The sequence below is a fragment of the Falco punctatus genome, assembly GCF_963210335.1.
Source record: "Falco punctatus genome assembly, chromosome: 7".
In the NCBI taxonomy this organism is placed as follows: Eukaryota; Metazoa; Chordata; class Aves; order Falconiformes; family Falconidae; genus Falco; species Falco punctatus.
Window position 1 is genome coordinate 44,541,717 of NC_137587.1, and position 23,994 is coordinate 44,565,710.

At 44.5% G+C, this 23,994-nt stretch overlaps 1 protein-coding gene across 7 annotated transcripts in view; it reads right to left on the bottom strand.

Moving 5' to 3' along the window:
- CEP170B (centrosomal protein 170B) overlaps positions 1 to 23,994 on the bottom strand; it is a 60,115-nt gene that overhangs the window by 26,078 nt on the left and 10,043 nt on the right. For 5 of the 7 annotated variants that reach the window (XM_080397293.1, XM_080397294.1, XM_080397291.1 and 2 more), the window contains exons 3-9: positions 19,935 to 20,024; positions 16,766 to 16,846; positions 13,813 to 13,869; positions 12,332 to 12,470; positions 4,186 to 4,287; positions 2,581 to 3,057; positions 299 to 361 (exon numbers count right to left, since the gene is read on the bottom strand). In XM_080397293.1, the coding sequence (XP_080253419.1) occupies positions 299 to 361; positions 2,581 to 3,057; positions 4,186 to 4,287; positions 12,332 to 12,470; positions 13,813 to 13,869; positions 16,766 to 16,846; positions 19,935 to 20,024 (1,009 nt within the window). The remainder of the gene's footprint in view (positions 1 to 298; positions 362 to 2,580; positions 3,058 to 4,185; positions 4,288 to 12,331; positions 12,471 to 13,812; positions 13,870 to 16,765; positions 16,847 to 19,934; positions 20,025 to 23,994) is intronic. The other 2 variants (XM_080397295.1, XM_080397292.1) reach the window with 1 other exon arrangement.

The following is a 23,994-nucleotide window of genomic DNA, read 5'->3' on the forward strand; positions in this document are numbered from 1 at the left end:
CTACGAGAGGGAAATAAACCAGAAGCTAACACTGAATTTGCAGGATTCTTTACTTTTCCTGAAGATTTAAGAATCACACCACGACACCCCCATGAGTTACACCATCCTATCACGAGCCAAGCAAAGTCAAATCATTACTTAAGAGTTCACTAAGCTTAAAGTAAGTTTATAATTATTTTTTGCTTATGTTAGCAACAACCATCTTTACAACCTGCTCTGTGTATCAGTGATGCCTGCCATTCAGCACCTCAGTTCAGGACTCTGAGAAAGTAAGTTAAAAATAAAACAAAAAACAAACCTTTTTTTGAAGAAGGAAACGGGTGTGAAGGCACACAACACGATTCAGTCAACGACCAGGAACCTGTCATCGGGAGAAGGGGGAAAGAGGTCTCTGCGCTCTAGACTGTAATATGCAGCAATATATACTGGCTAAAATACCACGTGTTTGAAAGGAAAACTGCTCAAACCTACTTTGCAAGTTCTCCAGACACATGGATGAAGACCATTTATTACTGCAAGTTAGCTATGAAAGATTAGAATTTAATACAAGATCCATTCAACCCAGGAGTCAGTCCTCTGAAGAGTTTCCTAACACTCATGAAGGAAGCTAGCAAACTTTGCATTGTGCCCTGAGGGCTGATAAGCTTCATCCTTGGAAGGGAAAGTTCTTAAATTAAAGGGTCTTGGCTAAGAACTCTGCTGAATGCAAAACGGTGAGGACACAAGGAAAAACACTCATCGCGCCCATGGATGCCCCAGCAGAACACCATGCACATCCCCTCAAGCTGCTAAGACCTAAACTCTCTAGTCTTGGTATCAGGCTTTACATTCATCACATTTTTCCTGAAAGTGAACAAATATTACTAATGAACCCCCATGGTGGGCGTCTCCAACCCTGAAGACTCAAAGCTGGTAGGCAGCCAGCGGTAGCCTCCAAGACATCTTCAAAATTAGCCCTGCCAGAAGAACACGTCACACAGCTATCGCAGATAAGTAACACCCCGTCCTCTGCCAAAGCAGAGGTGGATAAACTCCTCAGGCCACCGACACTGTATGTTTTAATCAAATGTCCAAAGAGTTGATTTCTTGATATGCAAGTTATGCATTAAATTACCTCAGCTTCTTTTCATGTGTTATGGACTCTAAAAAGCCAAGTACAGTCAGCCTACTATTCCTGTGCATCACTTGGGAAGATCCTAGGATGAACAGCAGCTGCCTAACTCTCCATAGTTTTCTCCAAGAGGAAAGAGCAAAATTACTGAAACACATATGTATCCCTGAAAATGTTCTCCAGTAACTCAACAAAATCCACTATCACAGTAACAAAAAAACCCCAACCCAACCCCCCCCAGACACAGCAGACTGAAAGTAAGACCCTAATAATCAAGCAGAGCACCTCAACTCTGTCCCTTATTGGGAAGAACTAGAAACAAGCAATGACAAAAAAGCAGTTCCATTGCCAGGCCATAACAAACCCCAGGGCTGGATATGTGAGACCTTTCTGACCACAGCGGCTTTTCAAAAAACTGTAAACAAAACAGCAAGTTGGAGGTGTAACAGGTAAAGCTCCTCATATTATGAGTTTTTTTCCAACAAGGACCAAGCAAGTACTCCTTTAAGAGAAAGCAAGGTATTGCTGTCATTTAAGAAGGACCTCAAGCATAAGTAGGTCTGGTAACCTTCAACATTACTTCACCAGTTAAAGCTGCAGTTCAAAACAATAGCTTTTCCATAAGCCTGCAAGGGAGTGAGAAGGCAGGAACCAGTGGTCTCCTCCTAGCTGTTCAGTGCATGGCCCAAGAGAGAGATCCAAGCAAGCTCAAATGTTGCAAAAATACATTCAAAATCACATGACAACCATCTGCACTAAGACCTGGGCTTCAAACTATACTTCAGACCTTTGAAAATCTCCAAAGAACTCCTCACAGTGACACACTTAAAAGGACACAGGTCCACAAAACCTGAAGGTTTTGAACACAGCAGGATTTCAGAAAAGCCTTCATTTAAAAGAAACCTTCCTTCTACAAGCACAACAATTTCCTCCATTGGTGACCGTTTATATCTCAAATCTGTCACCAGTCTTTATGTCAGGACCTTCTGTCATCCAACCAAGTGGCTCTGGTCGCTACAGCCATCAGGATGATCACAGGTTTAACCTCTTCTGGACTACAGTGAAAAAGAAGTCATTCCTTCAGCTAGGAGAAGCCAAGAGAAGAAAATCCACTGAAATACCTGTATTTACCAGCCTGCCTGACCACACGCAAATTATTTTAGACATTTACAAATCAAAATCCTTTTTTCAATCACTGTTACTGCTGAGTTGGCATTATAGATGTAGAGGAACCAGATTAGAGTGCCCTCAGGCCAGCATCACACATGACTTGAGGGCCAGGTGAAGAGCCTGCTAGCCAGATTCAAAACCATTAACAGTCATTAAAGAAATATTCTTAACCTTGCAAATTTTGGCTGAGATAATTAAATTCAGTTCTCCTTGACAGGAGTAGGGTTTTCCCCCCTTTATTATGCTGCGTTTGCACGGCCAACAGAGAAGTACGTCCACTTGACGAAGTATTCACTCACCTTTAAGTGTCCTCACATGAACTGGCAGGTCACTCTTTGTACTGTACACATCATCTCCCGGAGACTGCCGTCTCATCAAGCTTGGGTCATTCTGGACAAGCCAGTCAGCCACTTTGCTCTCCGCTGACATCACTTCTGTATGAGCTGGTTCTTTACCGTACAGTCTTCTCTGTCTGAGCGAAAATTTAGTTACATGGTCTTTTATCTTTATTTTACCAGGGGTACCATCATCAAATTCAATGGTGAAAGAGGCATGACTCTGCACAACGGGGGCTACTACAGCGTCAACATCCTTTGTTGGGATCTCATGGACCTGTGTTTCTGGAGATTTTGATGGCTGCTGAAATTCTTTAGTTGGAATCTCAAAGTAACTTGGCTCTCTCCGGAAGGCAAACACAGACTGTTCTTGGGCATCTCTATAAGCAGAAATATTACCATTCAGTTCTTCTTCATGTTGGGTTATTTCTTTTGGTCTTTCTACAAAAGAGGAGGAAAAAAAAAAAGACAAGAAAACCTTAAATTCACAAATATTAACTGAAATGGATTAAAGAAAAAATACAAGCTCTGGTTTAGATAGCTTTACACTCTGGCCTCATCACTGAAATCAGTGCTTACTGCACTGCTGCAGCCTGACCAACATTTATCTTCACTTTGTCCTTTCTTCAACTGCTGCCCAAAGAGAGAGCTGAGCACACACTCACACACGCACAGTTCTGTTTTGACAGAACCCATGTGGCTGGTGGCATTTCAAGGTTTCTGTACGCCTGGGCTGATGTGGAAGGAAGATCCTGTTTCACTTTGTGAATTCACTTACCTACACACTGACTCAAATTTCCACAGTTCAAAGGAAAAGACTGAGTGTGCAAAGCTAATCACAGGCATGCTTTTGATGGATCAACACCTAATTCCATAACATCACCAAGGATAAAATCATATATTTTCAGTAGCACCCAAACTTCTTGGCTAGAGAGTAACTTACTTATTTCAGCCTCTTGGGAGGGCTGCTAATCACAGCCCCTCACCGCTAGAGAACAGATACGCTGCATGTGCCTCGAAATGAAACACTTGTTTGTGCAGTAAAGGATATGCTTGATAGAAACACCAGGTTTACTGAACAAGTGACACCTTTCACATATACAGATTCACAACAGGAGCGGTAAGACTAAATGGATTCTAAGGATGATGAGGTGAGGAACAGATTGCTCCCATATTAATCAAATTCAGTCAATGCATCAGCTCTTAAAGTGCCTCTTAGCAAACTCCTGGGAGACACAGTGGGTGGTTTATTCAGGTGGGCTGCATACAGTCACAGATACAGCACTGCTGCATAACTGTGTCTCAAACCAGCTTAGCAAGGCCTTTCTCATCCGTACTGAATTATTCCACAACTGCTGTTTCTAATGTTCAAACATTTCAGTGGAAATATTTTATTTTTCCCTTATTCTGGTTTCATCAGCAGCAATCCACACGTAAGAATGTGCACATGCGAGCACAAAAAAAGTGGTAATTGAAGCCTTGAAGCAGGATAGGTTCACACAGTAAAGCTCAAAACTGTACAGAAATTTTGTCCCCCCATCTTCTCCCACCCCAAATCACCCCCATTACCTGAGTAATGTTCCTCTTGCCTTCTGTCCTCCTTGTTATTTGCATCATCTTCCCCCCACCAGGAGGGCTGCCCATAAAGAGGGGTGCGGTAAGTACTGGTTTCTAGGAAGAGGATAAGCAAATACCTTGATACAGAAAATACCAGTTTACCAGAATCACTGAAGTCAATCACATGCCAAAAAGGAAAAAAAAACCAGCAGGGTCAGATGAGATCAGGTACCTGTTACATTGCAGTTATAACAACAAGAAGTTATACATAATAATAAGTATGCTCAGGCTTTTCTTCCCCCTACTCCCCCAATCCCGTTTTTCTTCTTTACATTCTGCTGTGAGATGTTGACTCCACCTCCCTTACCCGCCTGTCTTAGTTGCATTTCCCAAATACTGACTTTTCTCCCTTTCTAGCCTCATTATTCACAGAAAATGGAAGATTTTTGGCAGGACAGACTACAACACACTACCTACAAAATTGTCTGCAACTCACCCGCAATTCAGGTTAAATTCAGACTTTTTTCCTGTTCTTAATTGGGAAGACTTTAGCTTTGCCCTTGCTTGCTCCACCATGTCCTCGGATGCTGTGAGGCCAGGGATTTTTCCCAGCATTCACCACTCCCACTCTAGGTGACGCACATCCCACAACAGTAAATTCTTGAAGTGTTACAAACTTAGGAAAAATGGTAAAACCACCTCCTTACACATACATAAAGAAGTAAACTCTTGCCCTAAAGCTTAAAATAAACTAAGTGGATTCCTGAGTCACTGCAGGAGAGGCTTTTCTCGTGGAGAAGCTTCCCGTAGAAGAGCCAGGCTTCCATCGTTATCAGCGAGCACTCTCTGGAAGATCAGGGCTTCACCACAACAACTGGTACCCAATGGAGCTGATCTACTGCTTCTCATTTATCTCCCACAAAGCAAGATTGTGTTTTGGCAGTGCCTTGGGCTGTTGCTGTTTATGCAATAAGTAAAAAGAATACACCTCAATTTACCTGTGGTATAGTTGTTATGTTTTTACAATAGTTTCAAAGAAGGAAATAAAGTAACTTTTGTCCTTTCATCTAGAGGTGATAGAAACGCATGGATAGGCCAGGGGCTGAGGTCAAGCTCCAGCTCTGTTAGGTGTTTCTGCCTCTACCTGTGACAGCCATGAGCACACGCGTTACCAGCCCGTCTTAACCCTGGCTCCAGCTACAGAGCCATAGCTGGGCTTCTACCGCCAGCTACTGCTGGGACTGTGGTTTTAAAACCACACGCTGCTCTGCGTAAAGCAAGCCTCCAACAGCCCTGCAGTTTTGCGTTCCCTGCTTTTACCAGGGAGATGACAGAAATTAGTCATTAACATACAGGAAGCCAAGAGAGGAAGTCAAAGGAAAAAAGACGACTGATTTTAGGCTGCTGTTTCTAAAGCTACACAGACCCAATGGCCGCTACTTTTTTCTACAATAGTTCCAGAGATACACGCTCATACACTGGCAGTCCATAGACAAAAAATTTGCTTTACAGATGCAGCCCACAGGCCCTTCCCAAGAGATCTTCTTCCTCTTTCAAAATTAACCACGCTGCCTCCCTTCACACCGAGGATCAAAAGAGGCTGAAAGCGTTACTCTCCTTTCTGCCTAGAGTGCACGGAAGATAAACCGTGTTCCCATTATGTAGGCGGCCTTTGAAAGTTCAAAGGAGGAAGCACTTCTTACTGTGAATAAATTGGAATTGCCAAGCAATATGTTTCATAATTGAGGATGGGTAAACCACTCCAGGGAGAGGGGCGGGGTGGGGGTGGGGAGAGAGAGAGAATCCTATTCACAAGCTTGTCAATGAACTGAGGCACCCAAACATAGGGTCTGGTCTCTGCTAGGCTGAGACCTCCCGTCACACAACCTAGCAGAAACCTACCGCCCTCTCTTCATGCTATGACTGGCCCACTAGACCCCCACCCCAATCATGCAGGATCTGCTCTACCAACATCAGGCACTTCTTTTGGGTACACACTACAATGGATTATCACCCTCTGAATTGCAGTATTTATCTTAGTGATCAATATTGATGGCCAAGAGGCAGTCAGGGCCATGAGAAGGAGAAAAACACTTTGGGGCGATGGACAAATCCATTAACAACAGCCAGCTATGTCTGGGGTAACTCATGCCTAAAGATCAATGGGGCACCGCGAAGGGCTCAACCCTTAAGAAACAGGACATCTTGGATACTTGTCTCAGATTAATGTGATCAATTATGAAAGCTCATCAGTGGTTTATTTCAAGTTGCTGGTGGAACAAATCCTGAGCACACTACCCTACAGATGAAATGCGAAGACCATCTCACACTGACTCTTGTACAAGAAGCATCTTTCCCAAGCATGGGTGCTGTTACCGCTTGCACCTTGCAAGGAGTTGCCTCATTGCAAATTGTCTCTCCAGCACATCCCAGACCCTCACAGGATCCCAAAGGCCCCCTAGTCTAGACAATTCTAGTTACCTGTTCCAAGAAAATTTTGTTTTCAAAGGGGCAGAGGTGAGCTAAGAGAACTCACATCCATCCTGCATGACAGACTTCTTCCCAGAAGCTGCTGCATTCCTAAGAGCTGTGTCCCACTTGCATACCGAACACAGGAGCTACTGCCTTTGGCCCTCAGGAGCTTTTCTGCTACAGGGAAAAGGCAGCTAGGGGAGCAAGTCAGCCTTGGCCAGACTTTTTCTATTGATGAGGAACTTTGGGATTGCAAGGAAAGCAGAAAGAAAAAACAAGAGGATTTATAAAGAATAACGAGCCAGCTCCTTCTGTCCTCTCAAAATTTTCCCTCCACCCTAAAGAGCCCTAATAGGTGCTTGGAAATTCCCCAAATTCCCCTTCTGACAAAAGCTAGCACAAAGCCAAAACCCCAGGGCACGTCAAGGAGCACCTACTGCGAGCACATCAGGTTGGCCAGAGAGCAGAGACCTGGGGCCACCAGGGTGGGAGACACCCTGCTGCGCTCACTGCACGGCAGCAGGTCCCCCGCTGCCCATCACACAGAGCTCATGTGGCTCCACCTGGGACCCTCTGTTACACCGTGTGTAACACACCTGCTCCCTTCTGTGGGGTTTGGTTGTGGGGTTTTTTTCTTCATTCCTTCCCCCTCCCTGCCTCCACAATAAACTGGAACTTCATTTTAAAGACTGCAAAAAGCACAGATGGAAAGCCAAGGAGTCAGTATCTTGTTATCTGGGGACAGTTTCAATATTTTAAGAGCAATTAATGTTTCCACTGAGCCTTCATATTAATTTGTATTTTCAATAACATTATCAAGTGACACAGACACCCTCATTCTCAGCTACTGCTGAAAGTGACCTGATGCTGAGCCAGAGTAAAATTTCCCTGATTTCAGAAGAGCTACACAAATTTGCTGTCCTGGTCATGTTAGACCCTTCTGTCCCTTCTAATTTGCCAGCACAACCAACCTGACGCCTCTCCCTGCTCCAGCTCTAACACGACAATATTGTATAAAGAGGGGAGGGCAGGAGGGGGGCTGGGGGAAGCATGATAGGAAGGCAGCTAAACCAGATGGCTGTGACAGAAGCAGGGCAGGGAGCAGCTACACAGGCAATTGTGCCAAGGGGCTTTGCTCTTCACCAGCTGGGATGCATTTTGGGTAGTGACCTCAAGCTGGACCTGCAGCATCCAGACCACTGCATCTGCCTGTGTTCTGAGACACACATAGCATCCTGAAGCCACCACCTATCTGTTATATTTTAGTGTAAGATGGAAGCTTTTGCAAGAGCAGAGACTCGGGGCTTGCCCAAGTCAGCAGTGAAGTGAGGAACACCAATGAAAACTAACTGCTCGGTCATTTTAATGACATGAGACTTACTCCAATTGATGGCAGCTCGTTACCACCTCTCTGCACTCTGTGCCAGGCTAACCAGATGGTGCCAATTCATTTAGACATATTTCTTGGCTCAACAATTCAGGCAGACAGCCCGAAAACCATCCTTTTAGATAACTGAATTGAGGTCAGCACAAGCATTCAGCTAGATAAATACTGAGCTACTGGTGACAGTGTAATACAGGGAAGACAACTGATATACACGTTCTGCTCCTGGATTTCAGTCTTCGGGGCAGTCACTCAAAAGAAAAAATGAAGGTTGTTTTAGCACAGAACAAGGGAGGTCCATTTGTTTAACAAGTCTGACAAGAACATGGCCTGCTAAATTAATACAGAACTATTGATCACCTGAAGGAGAGGCACCACGAGAAAATGAGACGTGTCAATACAAAGGATGTATGTCTGGAGAAGTGAATTGGACAGAACACCACCCAGGCAGAACCAAAAATACAGTCCACACGGTGAAAGGGAAAGGAGGAAGCCTGTGTTAATGCTGCCTTCTATCAGCGTGTGGGCAGAAGAGTTTTCATGACAAGCACGCAGCTCCCACTGCAGAGGGGTCCAATTCCCCTTGAAGGAGTCCCCTGTGGTCAGGACTGAGGGCTGCACTTCGCCCAGGTCCTCACAAAGCTTCCAACTGTCATGAGACAGGCAGCAATGGCAAATTTCTTTGCTGACAGAAGCACACACAGCTTTGAAGCTGTCCACGGCAAGTCATAACAAAAGCATGAGAAATCCAGCTTGCTTTAAGTCAAACTGGGTTTGATTCATTATTAATAACAATAATGTCTGTCTTCAGAAGATGCAGAGCAGGCTTCTTACAGCAGAGGCCTTGGGGGAAAAAAAAAAAAGATGATCTAGCTATAATATTTTAAAATTAATTCCTTACATCTCTTCTTTTTTACATCTCCAAAACAGAGAATTCAGACATACTAGGAATAACCATAAAGCAATTCTCTGACTCTTTGCTGCAGAACTTATTTCATATGTGCCTGGCAAACCTAACCTAAGCCCTGATCTTTTGTACCTGCTGTGAACATACACAGATTCCAGAGGCTTTCAAATCAGACTGATAATCACAAATCTATTTATATTAATTACACGGTCAAATCTTTAACATGCTGCAGGTACCACCATCCTAGCTCAGAAGCAAAACAAATACACCATCACCACTCCCCTAAATTAAAGGCTAGGGTAGAGCTGTGTGTCTAAATAGCTATTACCATGATCTCATGGGGAAAGCAGCCAAGGACCATGGAAACCACTTCACAACTGGGCACAACTCCCACTGCCTCTGTCCATGCTGCCTGCTGACCTCAGCCCCACACACCAACAAGACTTTCAAGTTGGCCACAATGTTGAGAGGACTCCCTAATGGCACAGACGCTAACCTGGTGAGCAAATCTATTTCACAGATCCCAGGAGAAGCTCAAGTCCTGCTCCTGCAGGTGATGCCCATTTCAGCTGGACACTACAAGCAACCTCCACCCCTGGAAACTCGGGCCTGCAGCAGTTATTCAGAGATTAGTCATCACATTCAGCCTTAGCTAGTCCCATCAGCCTGTGAGGGCTTTACACAAAAAAAAAGTAAATTAAGATCAGCCTGAGGATTAACTGTGTTGAGAACAGAAGACCACAAAGTAGCTTATCTCATCCAGCACCTCAACTCAGGTAGCAACAGATGGGGATCGTGACAGTCTTAAAATCTGCTCAGTTCAAGGCTGTACCTGGCCTGATCACTTAAGGCTTTCAACCTAAGAGCTGATGGCTATTTTTAGCATTAACTAGCTGAACTGGGGGCACTTTTCTTATTCATATCCATGTCCAACCCATAGGGCTTACCAAGCTTCTTGCTTCAAGTATTTCACAAAGACTGATGATTTTCTGCTTAGAAGAAACATACACCCGAAAGCTGGCAAGTTCAACCGCATAAAGGCTAAATGGCTGTTTCCCATTCACTCCACTGGGTCTCTTTATCCTCAGCCCCTCACCTCCCTCCCATTTCTAAGCAGCTCTAATTGTTCACATTGTTTTCTTAAACCTCTTCCCTGAAAGCTTGCATTCCCTCTGCCTCTTTTCCACTCAGGCCCTGGGAAGCGATCCTTCTAAAGGCTTTTGTCACCCCAGACCTTGCTTTAATTAGTCAATGCAAATTCCTAAATACCTACAGGCTTAGCAAAACAGCTCTTTCCCCAAAGCCTCTTACTGCTGCCACTAAGCAAGCCCACTCCCTGTAAGAAAACCTACATTCTTCTTTCCACTAATCATGCTAAATTGCTGCCACTCCTCCAAGCAACCAAGGAGAAACTGTGCATGTGTGCAGCTGAAGACAAGGTGAATTAGTCACATCGCAGACAAAAAAGGGACTCACTGATCATCCTGCTCATGTGACAGGTGCTTTTTGGAGGGAGGCACTGATTTAATGCTCAGGCTCCCTCTCTTGCTTCCACAGGCTTCAGTCCACTCCAGCAAAATACTTTTAACAAAGCCCTGAATTCCTCCATCATTCTGTGGGGTTAGCAGCACTTCACAGATTTTTGTGTGTTTGTCAGTCCCACTGCATGTGACATACTTCAGCACCGGCCCCCAGTAAGTACTCACAGTCCTTTTTGCCTTAGACCTAGTGCCCACCAGTGACAGAAACATAACGCAGCCCTGCAAACCACCCGCTAGAGAAATGGGTCACCTTGCTGAAGAGTCAACGTCCTGACTTTGAAGGTGTTCCAAATATCAACCACTTATTCTCTGTAGGTTAAAATCATCCAGAGTGTGTTTTGGAAGGTGGCAAGAATAAAAATGAGAATGTTCATGCAACCAGGCAGCAGCAAATGCAAACTGGCTCCATTTACTGGCAAAGTGGCCCAGTTACTGCCAACGCTTTTCAAAAATCCTATGACCCTTGAAAGGCAACTGGAGAGCGCTCCTCTCTGTGAGGTTCCCCTCTTCCCGTCCTCCACGGTATCATGGTTAATCATCACCAGCTTCATCCCTTTAACTGAGCGCTTGCGAGGCAGTGTCACAAATGCCACATCCATGGGGGAAGGTGACACACAGACACACCTAAAGCAACAAAAAAAAAGGTGCGGAAAACGGTAGCTGGGCACAGGAGTGCATGTGCATGTACTTTCACATAGAGCTGGAGGCAACAACAAAACCAGGGAGAAAAATTGCACTGTTTTAGTACACTATGTCAGCTTAGAGGGATTTTAATAGAGACAATACATGGGAGATTAAGGTCAGTCAACTCACTCCACACAAACCCTTAACAGCTTTTACCCGAAGTTGTACCCTTTTCCAGAAAGCTGCTGTATCTATCTCTAGGTCACCTGACACAAGATGCTGCCTCACTCTTTTACTTGCTAATCTCCTTCCTTCCACTCACCTTCCTGCTTTTTCCTCCAAGAGACCCCTGCGCAGTTTCTCTGTTAACCCTAAAGCTTTCCAATCGCTCTGCCATTCCGGTGCCACAAGACCACCTCTGGCAGACATCCATCACTGGGATGGTTTAAAACTGCATTTGTTCCTCCCATGCATCACCAAGCTCTAGAAGGCCACCGGCTGATAACTGAGCAGAACTGGGGAGAACCTGCCAGGGCAGTGTACGTACAGGAGATAGGAAGCTAGGTGAGACAAGACTGCTTGGGAGGTCTTGGTCCACCACGACAGGGAACGGGGAGGAAGCAAGTTTGACAAAGGGTCATTAAAGGAAGGCAGCAGTGGGTAAAGAAATGGAGAACAGTAGGAATTTTTCAAATGGAAAAGGTTTGCAGCTGGGGAACAGTGAACCTGGAGCAAATGTCTCCCACTTTGGCAGTCAGTTTCAATCCCACATCTTGGCACGTTAGGAAATACAGTCATTCAAGACCATACAGAGCTTTTTTTTAAAAAAGGCTTGTTGCTTCTTCCCCTGCCTGTCAGCATCATACCACAGCAGCCACACGCTTTCTACTCTGAGTCACCGTCTCTGTTCAAACACCAGCTCATGGTTAGGAAATTAAAAATAGACCAGACAGGTGCCAAAGAACTTACCAAACCTGCTCAGCCCACAGGTTCTCCAGCACACACACTGCAACAAGGCATGCTTGAGCCATCACACCAGCTGATCCTTTTTTTTGGAGGCTGAATCTCCAAAAACTGAGACTCTGGAATACTCAGAGGATTAGAAAAAGGACCCTTCTGGAACTGCTCCTAGATGCAACCCACAACACTGTACCATCAGAACCATGACCCCGTGCAGGGCTGAGCCGCAGTTTGTTCTGAATCTTGATTAACTGGTTCCAGAGCAAGTACCTGTAATTGCTTTCCTCTCTCCTTTCTCCAGCTTTGCTTGTGGGGACTCAGTATAGACACTGTGCTCCATGGGCTGCTCCGCCCTCTTGATTGCTGTGCCTTTGTAATTCATCTGAAGTTGGCTGGTGTACTTCTCATGCTGCAGAAACAAGCAACAGTTGCAGCGTGCCCCTGTGATCTGTATACTAGCCCATGTAAAAGATAAACCACCTTTCCCCCACAAACAGATCACACACAGACAAATAGCGCAGCTAACTTCTACCAAAAAAAAAAAAAAAAAAAAAAAAAAAGAGACCTGAGTAGAGGCTACAGAACAGCAGAAAGGCCAGCTGAGAGGTTTGCAAGTACCCCGTTTGGAAGACTAAGTGACAATTCTAGTTCACTAGAAGGTCACTGTGAGTTAGTTCTGCAAAACAGCTAATTAGGAAACCCTTTAAAGAACAAACCAAGAAGAAACAGAACGTAGGCCGTTTTCCATTCAGGATTCAAATCCTAAAACCTGCTTTGTTCTTAAAGCAACATTATAAATTCTTTCAGGGTGCTCATTTGCATTATCTCAGTTTTTCAGCAGAGACAATTAAAATATATCTTAATTATTTCTCTCCAAACGCTCTCTCCAGCTAGGAAAGTGATTCTGCCTTAAAACAGGCTTCACACATTAACATAGTAAATGAGCTATTTAAAAGTGGGTTTATTACAAGTAAAATAATAAAAGGGCATACCCATCCAGATTACCCCTAAGTAAATTCAATGAATCATGTGCCCAATTCTAGCTGTTACATTTCCAATTCCCTCCAAGTCTTAAACGTGGAACCAGGGCTAAACCGACAGTATCTGCTAGCCAGGAGGCAGGTGATGCTTGGCACCGATAGCCCAAGTCCCTCAGCTGAACGTGACAGCTTTCTTCCTAGAGGGAGTTGCTTTTCTGCCTTAGCTAAGCAGATGCTCATACTTGTTACTGAACCCTTTGTTTAAAGAAGGCCTCACTCCGAGGACAATTCAGTAAGTAAAAACACTGGAAGCCTGAAGGCAAAAATGAGATGATATACAGGAATAAATTAAGAAAACTTAAGCCTGCTGGAGGAAGTGTGATGGAGCTGGCCTAAGTCACCATGCTCAGAAAAAAGCATCTGCACTCCACTTCTCAGAGGGAACAAGTTCTGCTGTGCTTCACCCACAAGTTAATGTGCTGGCTGTTCTTTAATACATTACAGCTTTAGTAAATTTTTTTGTTGGTAGTCATAAAATCATAAATAACTTCATTACATATTAGCACAGGGATAACAGAGATCAGAGCTGAGATAACTGGGAAATGTATCCCTCAAAGTAAGGTTTTATTAAGTCCCAATCCAAAGACAGACTCACACTATAGAACATTTCATTGCTGTCAAGAGTATTTTAATATTTCTGTTTGCTTGACCATTACTAGAGCACTTAAAAAAATCTCTTTTAAAAATGCACCTGCATCCAGACACCCTTACCTTTAATGCTTCTTCTGGGACTTTGTGTTGAATTTGTTCCAGGACGTACATGTTTGAATGTACAGAACTCATTAAGGAAATGGCAAAGGAATTGGAGATGGACAGAAAAATCTAGCATTTAATCATGGAAAAAAACCGAGATCACAAAACCAGAGAACCTTATAATACATACCAAAAGTTGCCTGCGCTGTATCCCACCATGGCCTTTGTCATGCATGTTTTGCAAGACAGCATGCAATTGCTTCTGCTGCCCAGACCCACGCCAACTGAAGGGTGGCAGACAAGGGGAGCAGGGCAGAAGAAGCCTGGAGGAGCACCAGCAGCTCCGTGCAGGACCCAGGGGAGCAACCAGACCCCTGACTCAATGCACACCCCGTTCCTCTCCACCTGGTTGGCAGCTCCAGGCAAATCACTCTCTTCCCATGGTATCCTGGCCAAGATAGGGCATTCTTGCATGCTCTGGACAAGTGAACAGCAGAGTTCAGCTCCCTGCTGGGGATGGTGATGCCTGGGACTATGGTGCTCTCTTGCCCTGCCAAGGCCTTTCAGCCAGTGCAGCTTCTGAGATGAAAAGTAAATCAGGTCATGAGCTGCTGTGACCTATTAGGAAGGGAGGAGTTCAACATGGTTGAGCCTCAGCAATAATCCTCAGCAACACTGCGGGGGGGGGGAAGCATCTGGCAATGTCATCATCAACAAACCAATCAGAGCAAAGGGGAGGAAAAAGGAAAGATGGAAAATGTTAGACTAAAAATAAACCAAGTGATACTGGCATAGCAGGGAAACTCCGCACAGTCTGTAAGTGAAACTGTAAATGGAAAAGAGACAAACGCTCTCATGCAACAGCGCAGAGCAGACTGAGACCTCAGGAGATGCTGTCATCCACACTGAGCTTAACGTGGTACACAAAGCGCTGCTAAAAGGACTGGCACTGAAGCAGCAAAGGGGTGGAAGAGATTTTAACTGCCATGGCAACTATGCAGAAGTAAAAAGATGACTAAAACCTACATTCTTTGAAGTTTTCCTGCTGAGGGCAATAAATTCCATTAATTCATAAATGCAATCATTCATTGCACATGAATATCCATGTAAGGGCTGCAGGACTAAGCACTTCCAACTCAGCTGCTTAGTGCTTAGAATTGCTTTCTATACAAAAAGTTTAAACCTGTATTGCAGCCATTAAAACCTACCCATGCTCTAGGCGCTGGTTTATGCCTTCGCTAGACTGGGGTTCACAGCAAATCTACAAGCTTCCCCACGCATCTAGAGACCAGAAGACACATGACCAGCTACATCAAAAATACATTTGCAAAACCGCAAAGTCAAGAAAAGCTAGAACTGGGGCTGCTGATGGGACTGTAACAGGCTTCATCACATGCACACTGAGATGTCACCTTTAATGACCTGATCCCAGAACACTGTGCTCTTTTATTGGGCAGCACTCAGTATCTCTCCCCACCACGTATGCCTGAACACTCAGCTGCACCCCATTCAAATACTGATCTGAAGGCATATAATCTGCTTTTTTTTTTTTTTTTTAAGATTCAGCAACTACCTCCCTTTAAGAAAAAAAGAAATACCACTGTGAAGCAAGGATTTGTTATTTTTAAAATGCAAAAAGACAGCACAAGACCAAGACCAGAAGTATGATCTAACACAAGGCCTAGAAAGCCACCTTTTCCAGCAGATCCAGGATTGCACACACATCAGTTTAAGCATCCCTGTTGCAACAGTGAGTGTTCCTGCACTGTCGCTACTTAGAGCGGAGGCAGCCAGACCCCTAAAAGACCAGGAATGCTCAACCTCTCCTCACTGCTTCAGCCCTCTGGGCTCCAGCAAGGTTTTGAGTATTTCAAAAGCTACAGCATGGCAAGCAAAACTGATTATCATGGGAACAACAAAAGGCACAAGAACGTGACTTTGGGGTCAAGGATGCACAAGAGTTTTCCAGCCAATCACTTCCTCCCCAACACTGGTAAAACATAGTCTTTGCCTCTAGTCTCAGAAATGTCTGGACTGTTTTAACTGAAACTTCCCCACAAAAGAAAGAAGAAACCTGGAGAAGATACTTGCTACTTCTAAATTAAGCCTGAGTGGGTAAAGTTTGGCAGATAGAAGCAACTGAAAAAAAGTGAAAAAAAAAAAAAAAGAGGATTAGATCATGTGAAAAGGCAGCAATAGGAACCCCTACTTACCACTGTTGCTCTGCAGGCTCTGAAAGTCATTCCAACATCTATGCTTGTAGCCAGTCATACAGCCACATCAGGATATAAAGGAAAGGGATGGAGGCAAAGGTGTTTTAGCAGACACTAGCAGGATTTGTGACTCTCTAAACAAAGCAGTAACTGCAGTCTAGCCTCCCTCAATAGAGGTGAAATTTACAGATTGACTCTCACATTTTCTGACAGAAGCAATTATTTGCACGGGCAAATTTCATTCCATACAGAGTCAAAGGTCTGACCACAAGCCCCAGAGCTAAATGTCTAAGGCTGAAGACCTGCAAATTGTCTGAAAAACAAGCATTTGGGTGAAATGATTAACGAAAACACCCAAGCTGGATGAAAAAAAATAGGAATATGTTAGTTCATACAAAAGCATATGAAATATGTTTGCTCCCCAACTCGTACCAGCTAGTTACCATACAAATAAAAAGAAAAAACCTCAACCCTTCCCTAGAAAAGGACTGAAGAGGCACCTTCACAGTCACTACCTCCACAGTTAGTACTGCCAGTGCAGGGCCCGATTCAAAGTCCAATGAAGGTAGCAGGCATCATGCCTAATATGCTTTAAGCTTTTGTTTCTCCACCTGGTAAAGAGCCATCCAAAGGCTCCAGGAGGCAAAACAAACACCCTTACTCATTAGTCACAACTAGCGCTGTTAATTCTCCATGCAGCAACCAACACAAAACCCAATCAAAGACCACATCTCACTCCCTCTTCAGACGAGAAGGATATCGTAGCCGAAGCGAATGACATCATTCAGTTTTAGGGTGATGTACTTCTGGTCAGGAATCCTCACATCATTGACAAACGTCTGCAGGAAAGAAACACAGGAATGTTTTTTGACTGGCGGTATCAAGGTGATGCATCTCAGATGGACTGGGCTTCTGAAGGGCAACCAGGCCTAAGGAACTGAGGGTGCACTAGCACAAAGTCAGCCAGGCAAGGAGCTAAGTTACCTAGAAAAAAATCAACACTGGCAAGTAGCTCCCATGGGCAAGTTAAGAGCACCCCAATTATGCTTCAAAGCAAGATGCTGAAGGGACCTCTAGGAAGATTTACCTTTCCATCAACTGCAAATGAAATTTTAGTCCCCAACTTGGAATACATAAATGAGGTGCCTGAAGTTAGGAACTTCAGGTGCTCTCGGCTCTCTTCCACCCTTCACAACCAGCAAGAGCAGCAAACGGTGCAACTCATACTCTAATTAGTGAGCTGGGAATCAGCTTTCCGCTGGATGTCAAACAAGACTAGTGTCAGCCCCAAGGCCTGCTAACTTAACAAGCAAAGCCTATCACAGAGGAAGGGGGAAATGAAAATGCATAGGAAAACAAGCATTTGCAGCAGCATCCCTGTGATGTCTGATGATACATTGTCCAAGGCACCATATTATCAGTACAACAAGCCTCTTGCACAAAGGATTCACATACTTATTTTTCCTGTGCTCCAGGCAGTTAACTGGGGCCCAAAGAAACTAAGTTACCCTTACAAAGGTGCAAAAAAAAAAAAAAAAAATGTACTTCATAGCTGTGAACAAGTATCTTTGATGTCTCACATGCCGACTGTCCGAGGGGACCTCCTAAGGAACAATTCTTGCGGAACAATGGAGGAATGAATCAAGCACTCACGGACATCCTTCACAAATAAACCATGTACGTTTGTAAAAACCTGGGCCAAATAAAAATAAATCAGGAAGTCAGTTGAAGAAGCACCAGCATGCTGATGGGGATTAGGCACTCAGCTGCTTCTGGGGCAGTCACGGACACCAGGAGTCACCCTGCCTCCCAAGGTGGGATTCACCCAGCCTCACAGACCAGGAACCCGCTGCTGAGTCTTTGTAGCCTCAATACAAATGCACCTATGCTCTGATGAATCAAAATTATGCTAGGAAATGAATATACATGCTTTCACCAATGAAGCACAGTCTTTTTCTGGCTTCTCACCTCAGCCAAGGCAAACAAGCATGATAAAAACAATTATTAACCACAGGGGAAAAAATAAATGCTAGAGCAGGAAGCTAGAACCTCAGCAGACAACAGCCCCCAGTTTCCTGGCAATTTACAGAAGAGCTGGGGAACAGGCCTGTAATTTCAGAATAAAAGCAGTGAAGCTGGTTAAAAGGCATGAAATTCCTATTTGCATGAAATTTTTTAATATTTAAAAATTCGACAACAGTGAGATCCGAAACAGGAATAATTATTTGCTGACTCTTCTGCAAAACAAAAGCCTGCAAGAAAACCCTTTTTGATGATGTTACTTATGCATCTATGGTTACTTCAAATGAAATAACCCAAGGAAACTGCTTACTGCAGACAGAAACACTACCTTCAAAACCAAAGACCCTTAATAGACTGCAGAATCAGCTGAACATTATAATAAAAACAATACAAAACATTTTGACAATTAATATGAACCAGATTATCCAGCAAAGCCATATAATGCACTGTTGACAAGCCATGAAGTAAATACAAACTAAAAGCAAATCCTGAAAATGGAATTAAAAATCAAGGCCCTCCGAAGTTACTTCCTTAGTTTTGGGGGGAAAACAAGTTTTCATGAAAATTTTCAGGTAAGGACCCATGTTCCTTTCATGCAAAATAAATTCAGTTTGGCCATAACAGCCTCCTCCAACAGAAGTGTGTTTGACCAGCTGCAGAAGACAGGCACTGCTACAACTCCTTTTACTCCACTGACTCTCTGAGCATGCCTATTAAAACGTTGTAAAATCATATTCTTTAGCATGTCAAAGTAGAAAAGAATTAGTAGTACAAGCCTTCCCTCTCTTGCAACCAGAATTTTCAGCTGTTATTTTACCACCACGAGTCAAATACCACAGGTTTTGAACCAGGGATCTATCTAGAGCCCAGGCCACTTACCAGAAATACTCCCATTTCAGCAGGGCTCTGTGTCTTCAGCTGTTAGGCTGAGAAGGATTAACACTCATTCTTGCTCTTTTCAGACACCAGAAAAGGCAGAACAATTGAATTCTGCTTTAGCTGCTGCTTTTGTACAAGTTTCTGGGTTCATCTTGTGCTTTTGTGGTTGTGAAGGTGGAAGGCTTCTGTTTCCAAGCCCAAAACAATGACTGCAGTAAAACCCCTACTGCGAAGACAATTATGCGAATCTGGCTTAGACCTGCTCCAGCAGAGGAATAGCTCCACCGGTATGAAGAAACAGCCAAAAAAGAGGCATGCTATGGCATTAGGATAGTTTTAACTACTATGGTGTATTTAAAAATCACGGAATTGAGGCGGGCAGACAGAGCCCTCACCGAGCTGCCTACTACCACTGCATGAATTAGAACCATGGCAAGGGTTAAGATTGTAGCAGGCTCAGCTCCCTGTTCTGGGTTCACATTATACCTCAGTCTTCACACAAACCAGGCCCAAGGCAGGCAAAAAAGCAATTTTTACTATTAAAAAAAGGTGATTTTAAATAGTTTCTCCCCAAAGAAAGTAAATGTCTCATCATCCCATAAATCACCGCATGCACTGACAACTGAATTGCCAAAAGGTCACCCTGCTCATGCTGAACAGCTGCTCCAGAATCTTCACCAGTTTAACATTAACATCCCCCAAAATGAGACTCAACTTATTTCCTTCTCTTTTGCAAGAGGCTCTATGATTTTGTGAGCCCTGAAGCATTCTGCAAGGACATCAGAAGAAAAGGAAAAAGAAATACAATATTTACCAAAGCTTTCCTCTTCAAAGATGAGATGCTACATGACCTCCATCTCAGGTCTTGCAAATAATTACATATGTTTAGCTTAACTGATGCCAACAGTTGCAGTGACCCAAAAAGGTCTAACAGTAGAATTAAGTAAGTGCACAAGTGCTTGCAGACTCAGCACGCCGCGTGATCACCTGCATCAGCCAGGAGGTTTGCGGAGGTTTGCTACTTACGCCATTTAAGCTCCCAAGATCCTTCACCCAGTGCTCATCTTTCTCCTTGTCATAGTTGATTACAGCATGCTGCTTATCGACACTGCGGGACTGGCAACGAAAGCACAGTGAACGTGAGACCGGTCAGGCATAAGAGACACTGTTAATCAAAGCAACATTTAGACATTAAACTAACTTGATATAGGGTAAGGAGAGAGAGGGGAAAGCAAGAAGGATTAAATATTATTTACTGCTATAAATAACCAAAGGCTAAACAGCAAATGCTTCCATGGTTGTTTAAACAGCTCACTAAAGACAATACTCGGGGGGGGGGGGGGGGGGGGGGCGGGGCGGGAGGGCAAAATCACTGCAGGCTGTCAAGTCTACACCATAATTTCAATAAGTTATATCAATACACACCGAAAACAAAACCAGTCAAACTGAAAGCCTGGGGGCAGGATCTCAGCCAGTGCTAACTAGAAGAGCTCCACTTTTCACCAGCGGAAGCCGGTGGCCTCATCACTGGGGACATTCCTATTTGGGATGATTTTTTTTCACTTTGAAAAATAGGAAGAAAACTTTTTTTTAGGTTACAAACCAAATGTATTCACAACAATATAGACTGTTCCCAGCATTAGGTCCTGGAGTTGATTTAAATTCTAGGATGTTTTTCAAGTTGGAGGGAGGTTAGTAAACTTGGGATGAGAAAGAAAGCAACTCCAGGAAAATTCAAATTTAAAGCTAGGTTGGAGAACACTGAACTGGACAGTGATTTGGTTCCACTGGCTTTGCCACAATGCACAAGTACCAAATACACTTCATCTTCAAAACAGAAGACGACACTTTAGCAGGAATAGCGCCAGACTTCTGAGGTAGTAGTGTTAGAAAAAAATCTGAATAATTTTCAAATATGGCATGTTACAGCTATAAAGACACCAGACTGTCTGTATTTAAACCTACTGCCTCTCATAACTTTAATTCTTGCTATAGTTGACCTCAACCGGCCACTGGAACAGTGTGCATCAGCACAGGCACATGACACTGTGACCTCCCTGGTATCTCAGGCCAGGGGAGGGTAGGATGTGCTATCCGAGTAAGGGGGCAAGCCAGGCTCTAAATCAGCTAATCCTCCTTTTCCTGGGCATCAACCAACAAGTTCTCTGTGAAAATCCCTTCCCTTTTCCAAACTATAAACACGCCGGTTTCCACAGCACCACTCTCAGCAAGCCACTGTCTACTTCCTTGCAAGCGTGCAGAGGCAAAGATTGTTTCAGGGGAATTCCTTGGTGAAAATACAGAAGCTTTTCCAGAAAAAACTGCTACCGTTTGCAGGAATTTCTTCTACCCCTGCCAATGCCAAGCACATTGGTAATATCCTAACAGCTGATAAATGGTACCTCCTCCCCCTGCAGAGCATATGTCAGCCGAGGAGACCCGTCCTCCAGGATAACCCTGAAGTACCAATACGGAGCAAGCACATACTTGGCCAGAAGACTGCCCTTCCACCTTGCGATGTCCCTCACGCCATTCACGACTTGCCACTGCAGGCAGAGGCAGTCAGGAGAGGGGCAGGTGACTCCAAGCCTCTAGCTGTCTCGCTAATATAGTTATCCATACGCTGCTGAATTTACAAGTTGTCAGCTCACATGAGTCCCAGATGGAAAAAGAAGCAGCGCTTTGTTTTGCTGCCCAACTGGTGCTGCTCGGACAGCAAATGCTCCCGAAAAAAACCTAACAACAGGTAGAGACAACGCACTGGGGCACCCCACTTGTATCTCCTGCTGTGCTGAGCCCGGAACGTGGGCAGTGTCGCACAGCAATTCCCTCCCCAAAGGGGCACACACAAACCTCTCACCCTCATACAAATGCCCACACGTAGTGTCTGATGCCGACCTCAAGCTAGGGGCAGGTCTTAAGCATTTGCAGTGCAAAGCTGCCGTGTCTCCCTCTTACTATACACGTTAGATACAGCCCCTCAGTCCAATGTGCAATTGCCCGAGTGGCTGTGGCAGGTATGCGCACTGCAAGGTGAGGATGGTCCAGGTAAGGACAGCTGAGGGATGTACACCTCAGCACAGGGCCCTGAGGATGGGAATGTCTCCAGCCGCTGCCTCGTGGTATTGCAGCAGCTGATGCCACACAAGCTGGGGTTGTACCTGACACACCACATGGTCACTCACACCCTTTGGGAAGATGCAAAAGGGTGTCTTTCCACCACCCTCCCCGCTCAGGTCCATTCCCACAACTGGGCACTGACCTGGGCTGGGGTTCCTGGAGGGCTCGCTGCACCTTGCCAACAAAGCAGAGGTGGGAGAAAGTCCCTGCTCACAGCATGGGTAGAAATCCCCTTTCCCCATCCATGGGCGCTCAGATAACTACATTCCAGCCTGCTGGACTCAAAGGCAACTGCACACAGGGGTCCTGCCTGCACGGCACAGATGCAAGATCTTCACTCATACCTCTCCTACCCAAATGTGTGGGCATCACTGTTCCCAATGGGATGTGAGGGAATATTGATTAACTGCTGCAGAAGTGTTTGCTTCAGCTTTTTAAAGCATGTCATAGACACTCATTTAAAGATTAACAGGTTTTAAAGGCAGAACAATCCCTCTAGCCCCATTCCAAAGGCAGAAAGGCTTCCACCCCAAAAGGTTCATCCAGACAAAAAATTAGGGTACATTTTCTCTGGTATCTGATTTTAAATGTATCACAGGTCATTTTAAAAAGGGTTTATTTCTGGGAACCAGCTGTCTCCCAGAAATTCAATTTGCCCTGCATCTGACCCTGATGTAAGTCAGCACAGCCTTTGGGCTGCTGTATTCTACAACAGCTGACTACAGCCACTCAGGGGTTCCAAACCACACAAGGGTCATCACAGGGGAGCAGAGACACATTCCAGCAGCGTGATACATAAAAGCAGGAAGAGGTCACCAAAGGAACTAATTTATGCCAAAACTTCCCATCTTCCAACGAAGATTCAGCTGTGTTTGAGACAGCTCTTAGCAAAAGGAATCAAAACAATATGCAAAATCTCACCCACAGTCTTGATACAACTTCTCAGAATCAATTTAAAGAGCACCCCAGGAATACAGCAAACTGTTACACAGATCGTACTTCTCCACAAAAGCATAAAATTTTACAGAAGAGAGGAATTTTCTTAGTTTTGTTTATATTAAACCAGCAAACATCACAGAAACTGGCAGCACGAGTTCCTAAGGGCCTGTCTCCAAGGAAACTCAACTTAAAATAACTAAAATCACACCTTATTTATTTTGATGTAGACTTGCCAAAGGTCACTCTTACTTGAGAACAGAGGTGTGGTTTATTTCAACATCGGTCACATTTAACATAAACCACTCTTGTGTGCTGTGACAGGAGCAACCCAGCAGCTGACTGTGCTTTTGTTCTCAGAGAGGAACATCCCACTTCCCAAGAATTGACTAACCAGTTTGCAGACTGGTAGCAGCCAAGAGCCCAGGAACAGTCCTGCAGAAGTCACTTCAGCCCAGTGGTTTCTAATGCATGACAGTCATAGTCATGATAAGTCACAGAAAATTATTTAAGCCTGAGTCGACACATATTAAGAGCAGCCCCATGGGTGCAGAGCTCCCAACTGTCTGCAACTCTGCTGTGAAGACCTTGGGCATCTATAAATTGAAAAGCGGCAATTAAGTCGACTGAATCACAAATATAAGAGGGCTCCCTAGCTTAAATGCACACTTGCACCAAGTACTGAGCCTTGCTTACAATCACAACCATCACACCAAAAGGCAAGACTGATCCATCTATCAGGAGGGGACACAGGGGTACAAGCCGAAAAAAACATGAATTTCCAATAAAGTGTTAAAAAACCTGAAGTGCCTATATCCAGACATCAAAAGCAGACAGTAAGCAGTACACCCTAGCAGTCAATCATTTTCACCAGAAAAGCACTTGTGACGGGGTGATCAGCACTCCTGAGTTATGCCAAGGATCACTGAGATTCTGCTTGGATCCAAACAACAAAACCAGAGCTGGGACACCTCAGATGAGACTGAGAAGGGGAAAAGAAGGCAAGGAAGAGAAATATCCTCCTAAGCAC